At 35.9% G+C, this 16,972-nt stretch overlaps 1 protein-coding gene across 1 annotated transcript; it reads right to left on the minus strand.

The window, feature by feature from the left end:
- Nucleotides 1–4,696: 4,696 nt before the first annotated feature.
- Nucleotides 4,697–7,913, minus strand: LOC121803938 (protein fem-1 homolog C-like). Its single transcript, XM_042203515.1, has 12 exons — nt 7,828–7,913; nt 7,542–7,592; nt 7,258–7,431; nt 6,881–7,012; nt 6,627–6,766; nt 6,271–6,360; nt 5,907–6,032; nt 5,600–5,752; nt 5,359–5,460; nt 5,079–5,267; nt 4,933–5,000; nt 4,697–4,851 (listed from the first exon to the last, which is right to left on the minus strand). The coding sequence occupies exons 1-12, from the start codon at nt 7,853–7,855 to the stop codon at nt 4,767–4,769; spliced, it is 1,338 nt and encodes a 445-aa protein (XP_042059449.1). The 5' UTR covers nt 7,856–7,913; the 3' UTR covers nt 4,697–4,766.
- Between the last annotated feature and the right edge of the window lie 9,059 nt (nt 7,914–16,972).

Here is a 16,972-nt window from a genome sequence, read left to right on the forward strand (position 1 = left end):
CATTGTATGTCCACAATCTTGTTTAGACAGTTCCATGAAATTGTTTAGAGCATCCACATTTGTGCTATTTGGCAAGAGCACGGGTGTGAGCCCGGATCCACTTTAATTACTTTTTTACTCTCTGCTCTTCCCCAAGAGCACAACACCCACATTCATACTCTTCCGCAAGGACATGCTCAAGGGTCTCACCATTCCATTATTTAATTTAAATACTTCAATTACTAAAAATACATTAAAATATAAAAATTATATAATTAAATCCTAAAAAATAAAAATTACAAACTTAAAATCCTAAATATTAAAAATTACATAATTAAAATCCTAAAAAATAAAATACATAATTAAAATCCTAAAAAATAAAAAAATACATAATTAAAGGCTAAAAAATACACTCGTGGAAGACTAGTCCTCCGGCCCTATCCCCAATGTTCTTCGGAGACCAGACCCCGTATCATTGCCAAATGTGAATCAAGTTGCTCGGGGGTCATATTTGATCTATCGGTCAAATTGAGTTGGGCCAAAAGGGTCCACAGCGAGTTGGTGGGGGGTTGAGGTGGCACAAAGGGAGCGAGAGCGGGGGCAGGGGCGGATGGAGTCACGGCGCGACGGCGGTTGGCCGTCGCCTTCTTCCTTCCTTGAGGCCAGCGTTGGGAACTGCTCGGGCCGGCATCGGGGCTACCCAAGTTAGCTCCGGCGAGCTGGTTAGCCACCTCATCTCCGCCGGCGTCGGATATGGATACCGACCTCGACCGTTTGCTGGAAGAGCTGGAGGAGGATGATACGTCTTCCCTATACTTCGGATGCACACGCACCTCCTGCCAAGGGCTGAGGTACTTGAATGGTTTGTAATGTAGGGATTGGTAGGTCGCCAAGGCGGCACTGATGATGTCGAGCTCACTCCTGCCGCTCCCCGCCGACCGCTCTTCCTGGAGGTAATACCCCTGGAACTTTTAGATTTGTTCGTTGGCTCTGAATATGGCATTGTGCACCATACTCTCATTGCGCTAGATGGTTCCAGCCGGGCAGTTTTCATTGTACCGGTGAGAGACGCGTCACCCAAACCTATCTCCGCTTTGGTTCGTGCCAACCTCCGGATCTTCGGAGATAATCAAATAGGCTTTGAATAATTGATCCATCTCCGTTGGAGTGTATGAGGTGTTGCCGCTCCCTCCCGGTCTGGGTTCGGGTGCCCACCCGTATCGCCCATCGGGGGCATCTTGGTCGTCCACCGGGTAAGGCCGGTACCCACCTCGAACTTGAGACCCTTGGGTTTGAGGAGGGGCCGAGAATTGCATTTCTGGACTAGGAAATGGTTGTGAGCCGAACCATTCGTGGTTCCAACCGCGGGAGTCTGATGGGTGATCGCCAGAGCCGGACATTTTTTTTTGTAAGAGTGAAAGATTGAGAATTGATAAGAGAAGATGAGAGAATTTAGATGAGAATTGTGTATGTAGCGTGGTGTGAAATTTTTTGTGTGGAAGTGGGGGTATTTATAGATGAAAATATGAATTTTGGGGAAAAATTTTGAAAAATAAATTAAAAGTGGGGAGAAAATGGATATAATTTATTGGGAAGTGGGAAAATATATTTTTTTATTTAATTTGGATTTTTTATTTATATCTGTTTTTTTAAAAAAACGAAAATGCACCGTTGGCCAATCCGGTGCCGCCACTTCAGCTGCTCAGCGGCACAGACGTGCTCGATGCATCGAGCAGCGCCGTGCCAGCGACAAGTGCACAGCAGCAGACAACACTCTGCCGCGCCAACGGTACGGACGCTGTCCGTCCCTAAGAGCAGCGCTGCGGATGCTGTTAGGCTTAATCAAAACGAATGGATTGATATCCAAGGAAGCAAATTAAATGACCGAGAATTATGGATTCCATTTTCTAATATATATCCAATTCTTAAGTGGGCAAAAGATTTCCAACTCAGGGTAATTTAGTCAAGGTCTTGTTCTTTTTCTCCACGTATCTTGAAAGAACTACACAAATATTATTGTTTATAATTATAAATTTATACATAAATAAATCAAATATGTTATATTTAAGATTTAATAATTTTTAACTTTATAAAAATATTAATGTACAAAATTCAACAAGTTTATTCATTTCACTATAGTTCTAAATAATACTTTTTCCCACATGACTTAGATGAAATCGAGCCATTTTACCTTCAATTAACACAACAATTCCACTTCTATTATAAGGGCACTCGTAACGCTCCCTTCTATCATGTTTCGGGTGACGGAACATGTAAGAGACGCGTTGTAGGTGTTCTGCCGGATATCAGCCCTTAATTAACTATTGGATTTTCTTTTCTTTTTAGGTACTTAATTTCATTCACTAATTAGATTACTTGTTAATATCTTGTTTACGTCAAACCAAACAAAAACATTTATGAAAATATGAAAATTACGAATTATGTTTGTCAATAATTTTTATTGACTTGTTATAACTTTTCCCAGAGCAATAAAAAAGGGGGGGCATACGAAATATGTACTTGTCAACTTTGTGGCAAACATACATTATTCCATCAAAACTATATAATATAATAATAAAAAAACCGTTTCTTTCAATAAAACGACCAATTCAATTCCTCATCATCTCATGTGAAAATCCTTTGGTCAAAGGTCAAACCAATGTGTATGGAAAAAAATTTCCATTCTTACATGCATTATAAATACACACACAACACACACTCAAAACATCACATATCAAAACCAATCCAATTTCCAAAACCCACAATTTGTATTTTCTCATAGCTAATATTCTATATCCAATACCAAGATGAGGTTTGTTACATTTTTAGCCATCACGGTACTAGTCTTTTTGCTTATGGTACAACCGTATCAAGCGACTCGAATTCTAGACGAAGATGAGGAGCAATGGATAACGGAGAGGGGCAAAAATCTACTACTGCCTTCCTTCCAACGGGGGGGACCGACCGGGCCTCCCGCGCCTAGCGGCTGCACATGGGTCTCCGGGGGCGGAGGGAAGCCATGCACTGCCTCGGTCGGTAGCCGAAACTTTGCCGGTCAATCCCATCCGTCGGTGGCTTACCCTAAGCAAATGGCTCGGTTTGGCATCGCTAAGTAAAAGCGACACAATGTCGAAACTAACAATACCAACAACAATATCAACTTAAATGTAATTTGTATTATTTTCATTCTTTTTTATGCGCGTGGATTTTTTAAAATTTGCTTTTAGCAAACCTTTACTAGTAAAGAATAAAAGTCGATACCAAAGGAGGGAGAGAGATTATCAGCTCTTATGTATTGGAAGTCGGAATTTGTATAATGGGGATGTAATGAAATTAAATAAATGGATTTTTTTTGCATATGTTTTATTCCGAATTTGATTATCTATTGCATACTTGTCACTGGCAGAGTTACATGCAACTTTGTAATTTTAAATCCAAAATATAATTTCTGATAAGTATTAGTATAAGTAATATTTGAAGATCATGAATTTGTTCGATGTCAGTGTTTTAAGATTAATAATCATAAACTACAGAAAAATAAGGAGGTTTGGAGATTCGTTAAATTTCTATAAATTAATGTTAATTTTTATTTTGATCTTAAAAGAAGTTTTGTTGAGAAAGTTGTGAAATGTCTTCTTGGATTCACTGTATGCCTCGGTCATTCCTATTTGTATGTCTTATTTAGTTTGCATTTTTGAATAAAAGGGGCATGTGACAATCTTGATCTTGAAATTTCTAAATTTATATCGGCGGCGTTAATCAAATAATAATGAAAGTCTTAATATACTTGATTAAACTATATTATACAAAACCGAAAAGCTTGACAAAAAAATTTAATTTCCATTTTCGCGTATTTCAATGTTGATGAGCGGATGCTGTTAGCCTGAGTATGTATGAATGATTTTATTTAAGAGGGACAATTAAATATAATAATTGTATCATGAATAAACTGAATATTATAAAATTAGTTATGTAAACTTTGACTACGTACAAAGAGTTTTAGTGTTATACTAACAAACAAATAAACTATATTGATGGTATGATATAGTTCATAAGTTCATTTGTTTTAGGGGTATGAAAAAATTTCTTTCGGTGTGCAATGTTGAATTGAATCTTTAATAATATAAGCGAACGATAATATACACTATATATTAGTGTGCCATTAAATCTATAATATTCATATAGGGTTTAAAAATTGGTAATTTTTATAGTTTACTTTTGGATTGAAAGGAAAATTTCGTTTACTTATTCATTTTCTTTTAATTTCGTTTCTGTTTTCGTCGATAATTATTAGTCAAAACATTAATTCAATCAACAGTAGACCTAAACTCAAGTTTTAAATCATCCTTGTCACACAAGACTGGCTGTAGAAATATTCAAAACAGAGTTATAATTTTTGAATATAGATACTTGGTCAAATCATTTATGAATTCAAGTCAAATGGAGAAACATTGAAAAATATGTTACTACTAAAAGAAAATAACGGTAAAGCCAGAAATATACACGAATAGTAATGCTACTAAGTCATTAGAAATTAAAATTGTTTGAAAAGTGTGATTAATACTTATTTTAAGACCTATATTTATTGTAAAATATTGCATGGACTGCTTAACAAATCACTAAACTAATGAATGCTCAAATTAATACTACTAGTATATGATTACTATATATCAAAGCAAAAACTATTTAAACGGTAAAAAAAGGGATGCTTAACAAAATCATTCAATATTTGCAGTTGATATTAGCTCCAATGTATTTGTACAGACACAAAACATCTCTTTATCTCTCTACATGAAATGCTGGAAATAGATCATGATCTCCCCTGGGCAGCTTGTCAGATACAGCCAAGAAAAGTATTCAAACAAAGCAACTCTGCCACCAAAAACCGAAAACATAATTCAAAATCCACAATTACAAAGGAATATGAAACCATAATGTTAATAATAATTTTACCTATATGCTTCCTTGTATTCCAAGTTGTCTGGAGTCAAGATGAAGTCCATGGATGCCATGTGGTACCTCTTCAAAGACCACAAAAAACAATCACAAACACAAACATAAACAAACACTTGCAATCTGCACAATATTCTGTTCCATACCTTGAATAGTTGCCATGCAAGGCCATGATCTCCGACAGCATAGTGAGGTTTGCGGCAGGGGCACCTCTGTGGGTTGCGTTTAATGGATTCCAGAGCATCGCGTGCAGCAAGCACCCCGTTGCCCATATTCGCATAGCACATGCTTCGCATCGATAGCCACCTCACGTTGTCAGGGTCGATAAAAACAGCCTACTCATCACACCACCACCGACATTGTTGCACAGTCTTAGTTTAGGACAGTTTAACAACAACAATTTGGGAGTAGGGGGAAAATAGATACCTCATTATACCACTTCAATGCAGTGGGATAATCCTCCTTCTCTGTACTACTGTTGCCTAAACCTTCAAGTATTCCCAAGTAACGTTTCTTATATGCCTCTCTCTGCAAGATATGTGGTACAACATACGAGTGAGTGTGTGTGTGTGTGTGAGAGAGAGAGAGAGAGACCTTAAGTTAAGAGTAATGATGAACTGAATTTCCTCCATAATATGGAGCAGAGAATGAAAAAGTAGTTTCAGACCTTTGCTTTTGCTGGTCCAGAACGATTGTACTTCATTATGCCATCAACAGTCCATGTTTGATACCCTGTAAGCTTTGCAGTCAATGGAAACAAAATCGAAACAGCTTTACCATTATCTACCATTGCAGCTTCCTCAATAGCTATTGTGCGACCCTGAAAGTCGTCATTATCAGTGTTGAGTCAGTGCAAGAGGTAAATTAATAGATTACTCCAGAAAGAAACAACAAGATTGCTAGGCGAAATATAACCCAGACGAAGTGGAAATATCATAGGTTGAAGACTAAAAATATCATTGGTAGAAACTAACTGTGCATTGTTTATCAGGAGTTGCTCCAGCAGCAATCAAACATTCGAGATATTTCGTGTCTGGTAGTTTTGCTGCATGTGCCAAAGGAGTTAACCCATATAAAAACTTGTCTGGGTCAGCCTTAGCCTACATAGAAAAAGGTGGATACAGAATAAATTCTAATGAAATGAAAAGGCGAAGGAAACAAACAGACGAAGGTGATTACGCTACAGCTAAAGAGATCAAATAGCACATTTCAAGCATTAATGCATACCTCCTAACACTGCATTCAACACGCATATATGGATGGTAGGATTATCACTAGAGTTTCAACCAAGTAATAACAAAGTTGAAGTCCATAATAACTTGAGTTTCACCAACATACCTTAATCAGACGCTTCACACATTCATACGAGAGCGCCTTGATTGCTGATATAAGAGGGGTGTCCTGAACTTCTGAAATGTTTGAATTAGGCTGCAAAATATAAAGCACCAAAAGAAACATAAGCATAGTTAGCTGCATCAATCATACAATAATATGCTAACAGAGGCACATATCCTCATTAGTTAATAGTACATCAATTTATAGATGATAAATCTATAAAACTCTTTTCACAATCAAAACTTTTTAAGTAGCAGCAACTGAAATCCTAATACGACAAGTGACACCATGCAAAAATGAAATTTAGACAAGGAACATTTATCGACAAAAGAATGCATCTCAAGGTTGTGCTTGCCAACCTCCGCTCCATATTTCAGCAGCAACTTGATAGACTTGATTTGTCCTCGAGATGCAGCAATTTGTAAAGGTGTTCCATCCACAGAATCTTTCTCCGTAGGAGCACCATTATTCAGCAACAATTCCATAAGGTCCCTGTTATCTGCAACAAACAATCATTTAGAATACAACAGAAGAAGGATCCTGCCAATTTTTTCTTGACATCACAATCTTCTAAGCAAAAATGGGCCAAAATAAACCTACAGAAACCACTGACCTTTTTGAACTGCATAATGCAACGCAGTGAATCCCTTTTTATTCGCTGCCTGCACTTGAGCTTTATGGTTGATCAGAAATTCCACAACATTGATGTGTCCCTCTTTGGCAGCTTCTATCAGAGGAGTATCCCCTGAATCAGTTTATACACTTGAATCAATATACAGAAAAATGTTGCACAACTTAGAGTCACAAAGAATGGAGCAAAAGAAATCAAGAATCCCAAATTATTTCAAACATAACACATTACCAATCCCCAAAACGAAAAAAATTCAAGAATCATATCAAATAGTACAAGTGTTGAAGGCAGATAATTCCAAATTACTTCCACATAAGTATCACAAGGGAGGGAGGGAGAGAGAGAGAGAGAGAGAGAACCGCAGTAAGACGGGATATCAACAAAGGCTCCGAAGCGTTCCACTAAGCGTGTTAAAATCTCCAAATTTCCCTTTTCAGCAGCGTGATGAATGGCTCTCCGGCCCGTGGCGAAGTCATTGTATAAATCGCAGATGTGCTTTAAGTTTGTTGACTTACCATGTGTCCTTCCAATGACTGAAATCGCACAACAAAAAATGAACAACTCAGAATAATAATTACTATATTGAAGGAAAACAAGACGGCAAAACACATAAATTAGGGGGGGGGGGGGAAATAGATTCCACCCTTGAGTGCTTTTTTGTTTCCATCAGCAGTAGCCTTCAAAATCTCAGCACCTGCCATTTCAATCAACCGGAAAATGAGTAATCGAAGTGCAAAATGTTGCATACCAAGAACTAGAAATCATCAGAATCCATGCGTGAAGAAATCAAACGTATCCAAAATAATTCAAATACACATACGATAAGGCGAAAAAACAAAATAAAATCAAATACACAAAATCATGCACGAGGAACTACTTAGATATGCTTGAATAGAGCGAAAACGAGAAGGATTTCGCGATGAACGTACCGATTTGAGTGGGGGAGAGAGCAGCCATGGCTCAAATTTTGATTAGCTGAAAATGCGAAGAGTAACCGCTCCAGCTACTTTATATACTCCGGAAAAGAGGCCTCAGGAGTTGTTTGGGATATCAAGAAAAAGGGAGAAATATTTATCGAACTTTTTTTGGAGTAACCAAACAGGGCTTAAGCGTTGCAGGTATTTTTATTTATTTAATTATGAAAAGGCGCGAACTAAACAGGAGGAGGATGGAGACACGTGTTAAGCAGCAAATGTTATACGTAAAATATTTTAATATTGTTTCAAGGTGATATTATTATTCGAAAATTACAACAGAAATATGGAGTATGATTTTTTTTATAGTATAAAATGAGATATTAGTCTTCATTTATCTCGTGGTTATGGTGATTCGGAATTTCAATGTATTGAATGATGTTCAAGCATTTATATAAGTGACGGTCTTCTCATCTTCAAATTTTTAGTTGTCAACTTAGGGTGTCCACGATAGTTAAGGCCATGGCCAAGTCCAAGCCAAAAAAATTTGGCCAAGGCCAAGAAACAAATTAATTTTAATTTTTATTCTTCGTATATTTTAATTTCACTAGAATAAAAATTATTGGACTATAATAATTAGAAAAAAATATAAATTAATTAAAAAAAAGTTGACAATTACAAGTAAATATATTTATTGAAAATTCGAATTTTAATTATTTCTGTAATTAGGGTGTGAATTGAAATCACAATCCTTAATTAAAAAGTTGACCAATTTTAATTGGAATTTAGTTTTAGAGATTGATTTGTTTCCTAAATTAATGCTAAATTAATTTTTTGAAAACCGATGTCCCCCTTTTAATTACCCACTCTCTCCATATTTCTCTCTCTACACTTCATCTCCTCCAAAATTTGTTTCCATAAAATTAGCACAAAAACTGGAAAGAAAAAAAATCAAACCTGGGCGGGCGCCGCGGCTCTCAGCCGCCACAATAGGGCGCCCATGGGCTCCCCCCCGCCGCGGCTCTCCTCGTTCTCAGCTATAGGGAGCCGCGGCCAGCCACCCCCTGCCCAGGAGCCGCGGCTCCCTATTGTAGATACTCTTAATCTCTCTTTAACGGTTAAAATTCCTAAACAAATAAGTCAAGTTCATAAATTTCGTTATTCATAGAATGATACTTTTCGATATGGTAAAAAAAATACTAATGAGTATAAATTAAAATCGACCAATAGGGAAAAAAGATTATTGGCTCTTTCTTCCAAATCATACTTATATGCTAGATTGGTGTCGTTGTCGAAAGTGGTGTTGAGATTGTCTCGCATAGCTTTTGTAGTTGAATATTTTGCAAAATGATAATGATGTCTATGTTTTGCACAAAATTAAATACTTTTCTCTACATTAATTATTATCTCTCTTACTTTATTTTTTTCGTTCTAACTATTTATTTTAATTTTTCAAAATAAGCGTATATGGCTATTATTATTTAACTATTTACAATTTTTTCTCCACTTTAACTATTTGAAACACCTCTATTAATATGGAACAGAAGGAGTATTAAAAGATGGAATATGGCTAATACTTATAACAACGGGTATTATCGGGACTAACGGGTATACCCACGCGGGTAGTGGGTATACCCGCTACCCGCAAAACTCTAAAACACACTACCCGATCCCGCCCCGTTTCCCGTTATCGTCGGGTAGCGGGTACCCAATACCCGGCGGGTAGTGGGTCGAGATGGGAATTACCCATTACCCGCTACCCATTTTGCGACCCTAATTTTAACTGTGATTTATGTAAAGTGCCTATCTTTGTTTAATTTTATGAACTTCGTGCTCATTTCGTAAAAATGGTGAAAATTAGAAGATCAAATCTGTTGATTTAATCTGTGGTGTTGTTATACCCTGGTTGTGGAAGCTGAAATCTATTAGATAAAGTTTGACGAAATGTTATAGCCTCGGAATTCTGTGACATGATATATAGATAGTATGGGTCTTATAAATGTTCATGATGCCAAGCATATCCCATGGAATACATAGGCCTCCATTATGTGATTTAACTTCCAATCTAAGTTAATCCCAATGGCTCAAATAGCCTCCATCTTGTACCCATTATGGATGGCTTAGTTCCTGCTATGGAGCCTAAATATTTGAGAGTTGGCTTAAGGCCTTTGTGTTAAAGCTTTAGTATTCAAATACTGAAGTGTGTATAAGCTGCAAATACACTTTTGGTTTGGATTAATGCAGTATGTCTGAGTTCTTTGTGCTCTATTATTTGTGCAATTACAAAGTCACTAACTAAGCAAATAACTTACTCTACTATTACTGTCTTTCTTGTAGATTCAACAAGATAAAGTAGATCGAGGGACTTTGGCACGATAGCACACCTGCCTCCGTTTATTCGGTGTTGCCTCTATATACCTTTTGAACTTGAACTCTAGTGTATCTACTTAGACTTTTGGTGTGTATCTACTACACACACAGACATGAGTGATGGACCCCACCATCACTTATCATGTTTGTGTGTGTTTAGTAGGAGATGTACTAGGTGATCCTTAGGGTCATCATTGACATATTAAAAATAAAGGGAAATTTTAAATTACTGAAAATTTTAATTTTAAATTTTATTCAAAGCCAGCTTAATTTATAGAGCTGAACAGTAATTCGATAAGCTAAAAATGGAGCCAAGATTTCACATTTGCAATCTCCTTTTACTATCTAATTTTTGGGTTTGAGAGTTCACAAAAGCCAAATTCTCAAAGTCTTCTCTTTCACGTCTTTCAATCCGTTTTACTATGTCATCATCTCATGGGTATTACGCCATTTTCTACCATAAATCTAACAAAAAAGGTCCCTCGTTTGTTGTTGAATCTAATGTAGGGTGGCTATACCTTAAATGCAATGTTTTGAAAATCGGAACGGACCAGCCGGTTGGAGTACCGGTTCGGCCGCAATTACTTGTATTACTTTTTGGATCGATTTTCAATTACAACGACATATTACATTCTATTATCAATCCACAAACAACAAGATTACTCAATGAGAAAATCCCAAGATGATTCTATGACAAAATCTCAAATTACATGCATTAAAGACTAGTCGCATTAGACTAGCTAATGATGTGTTCAAAGATTGATCGACTTCAAACCAACATTTCCCTAACCAAATGTCAACGGATTCGGACGATTCTTGTTTTGACATACTCCCACATTAATCTAGAACTACATCCAACATAAAAAATAGCATTCCATGCCTAGCATTCATACATACGGTTTAGATAATTGTGTTTACTTAGGAAGTTGAATGATGGTTCATTCACTTTGGGCGTCACAAACTTCCCTACAACCTTTAGCTACTCTGCTCCGACAAAAAAAATAAACAAAATTATATCTTTCCAAAATAGCAAAGCCTACACATAGTCAATACAAAATTTTACCGGGACTTTTAGTTCCTATGGGAACGTAAATGTCACCAATTAAGTTCCTCGAGATTTTAAAGTAACCTCGGTAGCCCCAATTAGTGTCGTATGAGTTTTGACATTTATAGTAATCATCCAAGTCGTCATGTCCGAAACCCACTATGGTTACGACATACTCCTCACCATTATCCCAAGGTTCAAAACTAAGAACATCCTAATTATTAACAATTTAATAATTATTAGAATTTTCAATTAAAATTTTTACAAAGAAGTAATTAAAATTTCTTACCTTAGTTTTATGAGCCACAAAATCATCTAAGATGACCGTAGCACCTACTACTGGTTGGTTACGCAACACGCTTTCAATTTCTTTGTTACTTGTCAGCTTCTTAAAATCTTGAATCCAAATTTTTTCTGTCTATACAAAAAACCAAGTTTAATTGTGAAGATTTTTCAAACAAAAATAAAAAAGTAAAGTTATAAGTACTACTTTTATCCACTATATGATCCCCTGATGACAACTCCACTCCACTTTTGTGTAATGTCGCACATCATAGTTGCACGACAGGGGTAGATGGCTTCCGGACACAATCTGTGCTTCTTCACATAGCTAAAAACCCTATTGAACGAATAACCAAACCCTTTCCCCGAGTCCTTAAATGTGCCTGAAATGCCAACTCCCCAGGGTGCCTGAAGTAGTGAAGGTGGTCTCGTAATTCCTGCACGGATCCAATGCAGACGAATCCGGATGAGTGATGTACAACCTCGTTGCCGTACAAGGCTGCAGTCACTGCGAATGCATAACATATTGCTGCAAACAAAACTGAGAATTAATTAGTACTACCTCCGCTAAGATGAAGAATATTTATATTCTTATATGACATGTATCTATTGGTTTGATTATAACAAAAAGTCCCACATAGCTAAGATAGTTTGATTATAACATAAACTCGCGAGGTCCTGTGAATCAAATTATCAACCATGTAGGAAAGTACTGTGCAAGTTTAGAGAACATGGATTCTTGAAAAATAACTATAAACAATAAGGTATAACGGTATAGTGTACCGAAGTTTGGTATATCATCCCGATAAGATATATCGAAGTTCGGTACGATATATCAAAATATTGATACGGTAATGGAAGTGATATCACTTATACTGAAAGTTCGGTATATCTTAATTGGTATACCGAAACTTTCGATACGATAACGATATGTAATTCTTTCATACTGATATTTCGGTACAATATACCATATGGACCCAGACCTAGTCACAACTATATCCATATATTCAATTTTATATTCAATAAATAGCATCTCAATGTTAAAGCATATACATGCACTCATATTGGAGATGTGATTTAGTTTGGAGGAAATATTTTAGAGGACAGTTAGTGGAATATATGAAAAATAATTTAGGAGATGAGGGTGATGTGAGAGAACTAAAGAACACTCTATTCTCAAACTTAGTCTAGTTATGTAAAATGGTACAACTCTCCCACATTTGTAGTCATTCCTAACTTATTATGAAATTCTCTACTTCATTCTTTTATATTATAAATATGTAGATAATTCTCCTAAAAGTATCTAGATATTCTAATACTTAGGGATGTCGGGTTTCGGGTCGGCCCTACTCGGGTTGCGGGTCAATCGGGTGCGGGCAAATCGGGTTGTGAATTCTTTCGGGGTGTAAAAGTTCAACCCTAACCCTAAAAGCTCGGGTTTCGGGCTAGCCCAGCGGGTTAATCGGGTTGCTACCGATAAGATTAACATGCGATCAATCCAATAAATAATGATGAAAATTAGTTATATTCATAAAATGTAAAATATTTAATTATGATAAATTTGAGATATATGGTCAAACTCAATCATAAACATGATCAAATACTAATATTTGAGATATTTTGTGAAATTTTAATGCATGTTTTAGAAATTTAAATATTTTTTAAGTGAATTTGAAGTTTTTAATTTATTTATCAATTATTATATTAATAAAAATTCAATATATAATTTATATATTTAATATAAAATTGAAAGTTATTTTTTTAGTTATCTATATTATAAAATTAATCAATAAAGTGTCGGATTAGGAGTAAAAAATAGAATAATAAAAATTTTATCGGGTTTTCGGGCCAACCCATTGGGTTTTCGGGTTTGGCCCTAAGAGCATCTGTAACGCAAGGGGCCGGGCCGCATCTCGCGAGTCCCGGCCCGTCCCGAGCGTTGCACGGAGGAGAGTCACGGCCCAGGCCCGTCCCGAGGCCGCGTTCCCGGCCTGTCGCGCGTCCCGCGTCCCGGCCTGGGACGGCGTTGCACGGTGACGGGCCGCAACTGTACAGTCCCGGCCCAGCGTTACACGCTCCTCGGGCCGGGCCGCAACCAATTTTTTTTTTTTAATTCGAAAATTTTTCTATAAATACTACTCCATTTTCATACACATTCAACTTCATATTCAACTTCAAATCTCTTCCTAGAACAACACACTCGCCTCCAAGCCGATCTAATCGAAGAAATTTGGACTCGCACCAATATTTTTCCAGAATTGGCGTTATGTTTTTATGTATTTTATTTTCAGTTTTAAAATTTCTATGTTGTAATTTTGCAGTATTCGATGAAATTAAATTTTCCGTGTTATAAATTTCCAGCGTTTTTTATTTTACGAGTTAAATAGGTTGGAGTTGTGAATAGTGTCATTTATTAGTTGCGGCCCGGGCCGCAACCTGCAGGGTTACAACAGTTGGGGCCTGGGCCGTAACTGTAGAGGAATGATGACCTGGAGGGGACTTGGGGCCGGAAATGGGGACGGGGTTAATGATGCCCTAATGGGTCGCGGGTTAATCGGGTGCGGGCTAATCAGGTTTTAATTTTATCGGGCTAGAAATTTACAACCCTAACCCTATAAATTTGGCGGGCTATTCGGGTCAGCCCACGGGTTGCGGGCTACATTGACATCCCTACTAATACTAGTACTACCTAATATCATGAGAAAAATTCCCTAGTCTAGCCATGCATAATGAGTTGGTATGTCTAGACTAGACAAGGAAATTTTTTCTCCTAATATCATATAATTTTATATAATATCTAGATATTTTCATTACAAAATAAGTTTATTTATATTCCAACAATAATCACATATATGATTTTTTGTAAACAATAACATTGACCTAATTAATAAAATATACTCCCAATGTAGAATACACCACCTCAATCATCTTCAAGACAATTTTTTTTTTAATTCTAGCTTGTTTATACTTAGGCAATATCACCTTACCATATACTCTTTTTTAGCTTAAAGATCATATTCTCAACTTTTAAGGTTTAAAAAAAGTTACTATATTCAAGAAATAAACAGCTTTTTAGCTTTCAGTAGGAACATACATGAAGAATCATTAATTCAAAGGTGAAATGACAGTTTATTATGTTTAATGGGAATATTCCGGTACCCATCTGAATTTAGACAAGTGTAACTTATAATAACAACAAATCCCACACAAAAAATATATTTTGAATAGATTATACATACAAAGGGTATCAACAAACATCCTGATGGAAAAATATAATCATACGAATCATGTCAACAGACTCACCAACTTCAAAATTATCACAAAGAAACATTATGAAGAGGATAAACAAAGTGTAGCGATTGATATAGATATCAAATTGATAGTCATGAACTAATAAGAATGATTTTTCCTATATTACAGAAACTACTTAATTAAGATATTATATAAAAAAAGAAAATAAAAGTTGTAAAAGATAGATATATACCGCGCAAAAAAAATCATTTTATGGCAATCTTGATTCCGAAAAGAAACAACAAATGTTTATTAGCCCAAATCTCTATTCCATTATTAACTAAAATAGTTGGTCCAACAGACAAATAGCTAATTTGGCCCAAAACGACTCCTCTTTCCCCAAATTTCATAACTTTAATTGGATCCAATTCTCATAATTAACTGTAACCGTAAACATTTAGGTTAATTTCCTTAATTTAGTATAACTACTAGAATGCATGCTATTTAATTCCTTTTATCTTTTGTTATCTTTAGAAATTCTTTTAGTTCCAGTCGAGAATTAATTCCATTGACTACTTTTTTTTGGAAAGTTAAATAAAGAGTAAAGGTTAATTTTGGTACTGAATATATGACTAAAATATTCATTTGGTCCAAAACGTTCATTTTTTTGAAAAATAGGTTTCATAACAAATGAAAATGTCGCCGAAGCAGTTCTTTTTTGGGCGGTTCCGTAAAAAAACTAACAGTCAACGCTAATTGCACAGTGGCATGACCGTTAAAAAAGGACCACTTCGACAAGGATTTCATTTGTTATGGATTTGTTTTTAAAAGAATGAATATTTTGGAACAAATTTATTTTTCGGTCATATGTTTAGGACGACCTTTATTCTGAAATAAATCCATAAAATAATTTGCCGTTTCTGAATTTATTAAACAGTCCAATCATTCGCTAAAATGCCCAACCTTTATTTAATCAGCCCAAAGCTAAAGGGTTTAGGAAGCAGCCCAATATAATTAATTGAAACGGCCCAAGTTGATCCATTTTTCACAGTTCATCCAAGTAGTTTTTCAATGGTTTTTTAAGACTACTGTGTTTGCTACTTTCTGTGAGGAACAATATTTCTTGTTAATGGTAAAATTTTAGGAAGAAATCAGAAACACAATCCACAGTTTTTTCATACATGTATTTCCTGATCTATTTATGTTCTGTTTAACAATTTAATTATACCATTAATGAAATCAACAAGAAACATATACTACTAACTAATAAATGTAATCAAGAAGAGGATTATATTGGAAAATGCAATTAAACATGTAAGTTTGATACAAAGAAAGCTGTGTATGCAAAGTGTGAGTGTTTTTCACATATCATGAAAGAAGCTGCTGTATGTCCTAGTATCCTGGATGATGTATCTGACTGCTCCGACGCAACCCAACACCGCAACTATCGAAAACCAGACAGCAATACCCGCGTTGATTCCCCCGCTCCATGCTACTCGCACTTTTCTCGTTAGGTCGTAAATTAAGGATTGAGTAATTAGTGTAATTTAAATTAGTATTTCAAGTGTAACAAGGGGACTAGGGACACTTAGTTAATCTAATATGTCTTAATTAAATACCCTAATTCTTACTTAAAATATAAATAGTGCAACTAGTTTGGGACAGGCCGAAAAAAACCAAGTAGCATGGGAAGGAGGTAGTACCACTTTTGTCATTTTTGATTGTCCCATAAAAATAGCAATTTCGATTTTAGGCAATTTCGATTTTGGTTGTCCCTCCAACTAAACTCACCACCCCGAGAGGCGTAGGCGGCCGGGGTGGCGATGGTGGTGGCCACGTGGAAGGCGGCGTAGGCCCAGCTTTGGATGATTGCATTTGCAGTTGTTCATCTTTGTCGGTGGTTTGAGTTTGAGAGCTCTCCTCCGCCATTAGAGAAGAAATTCAGTTCAAATCTCAATGAAAGAAAATTAAAAATTTAAGGCAAATTTATACTTTAACTAACTTTTTTTGACGTATAACTAAATAAGTCAAAATAGGTGATTCATTTTCTAATGAAATAGTAACTTTGAATGTTGACTATTGAGTGAAAGATGGTTGAGACAGATTTATCAAGTAAACACAAAAAATGATTGTATCTTAAACTTTTGAAATGTATCAATTTTTTCAGATTATGTCAAGTTTATCTAACTTAATTGATTAAATCATTTAGAAATAAGTATTTAAAAATAAAAT

The sequence above is a fragment of the Salvia splendens genome, chromosome 1 (genome assembly GCF_004379255.2).
Source record: "Salvia splendens isolate huo1 chromosome 1, SspV2, whole genome shotgun sequence".
Taxonomy (NCBI): Eukaryota; Viridiplantae; Streptophyta; class Magnoliopsida; order Lamiales; family Lamiaceae; genus Salvia; species Salvia splendens.

Bases quoted from the DNA above. Each gene is read 5' to 3' on its own strand.
- LOC121803938 (XM_042203515.1), bottom strand. From the start codon at position 7,855: ATGGCTGCTCTCTCCCCCACTCAAATCG. The intron at 7,432-7,541 runs GTGGAATCTATT...GTGCGATTTCAG, and splicing joins AAACAAAAAAGCACTCAAGG to TCATTGGAAGGACACATGGT. The intron at 7,013-7,257 runs GTTCTCTCTCTC...AAACTGATTCAG, and splicing joins TGATATCCCGTCTTACTGCG to GGGATACTCCTCTGATAGAA.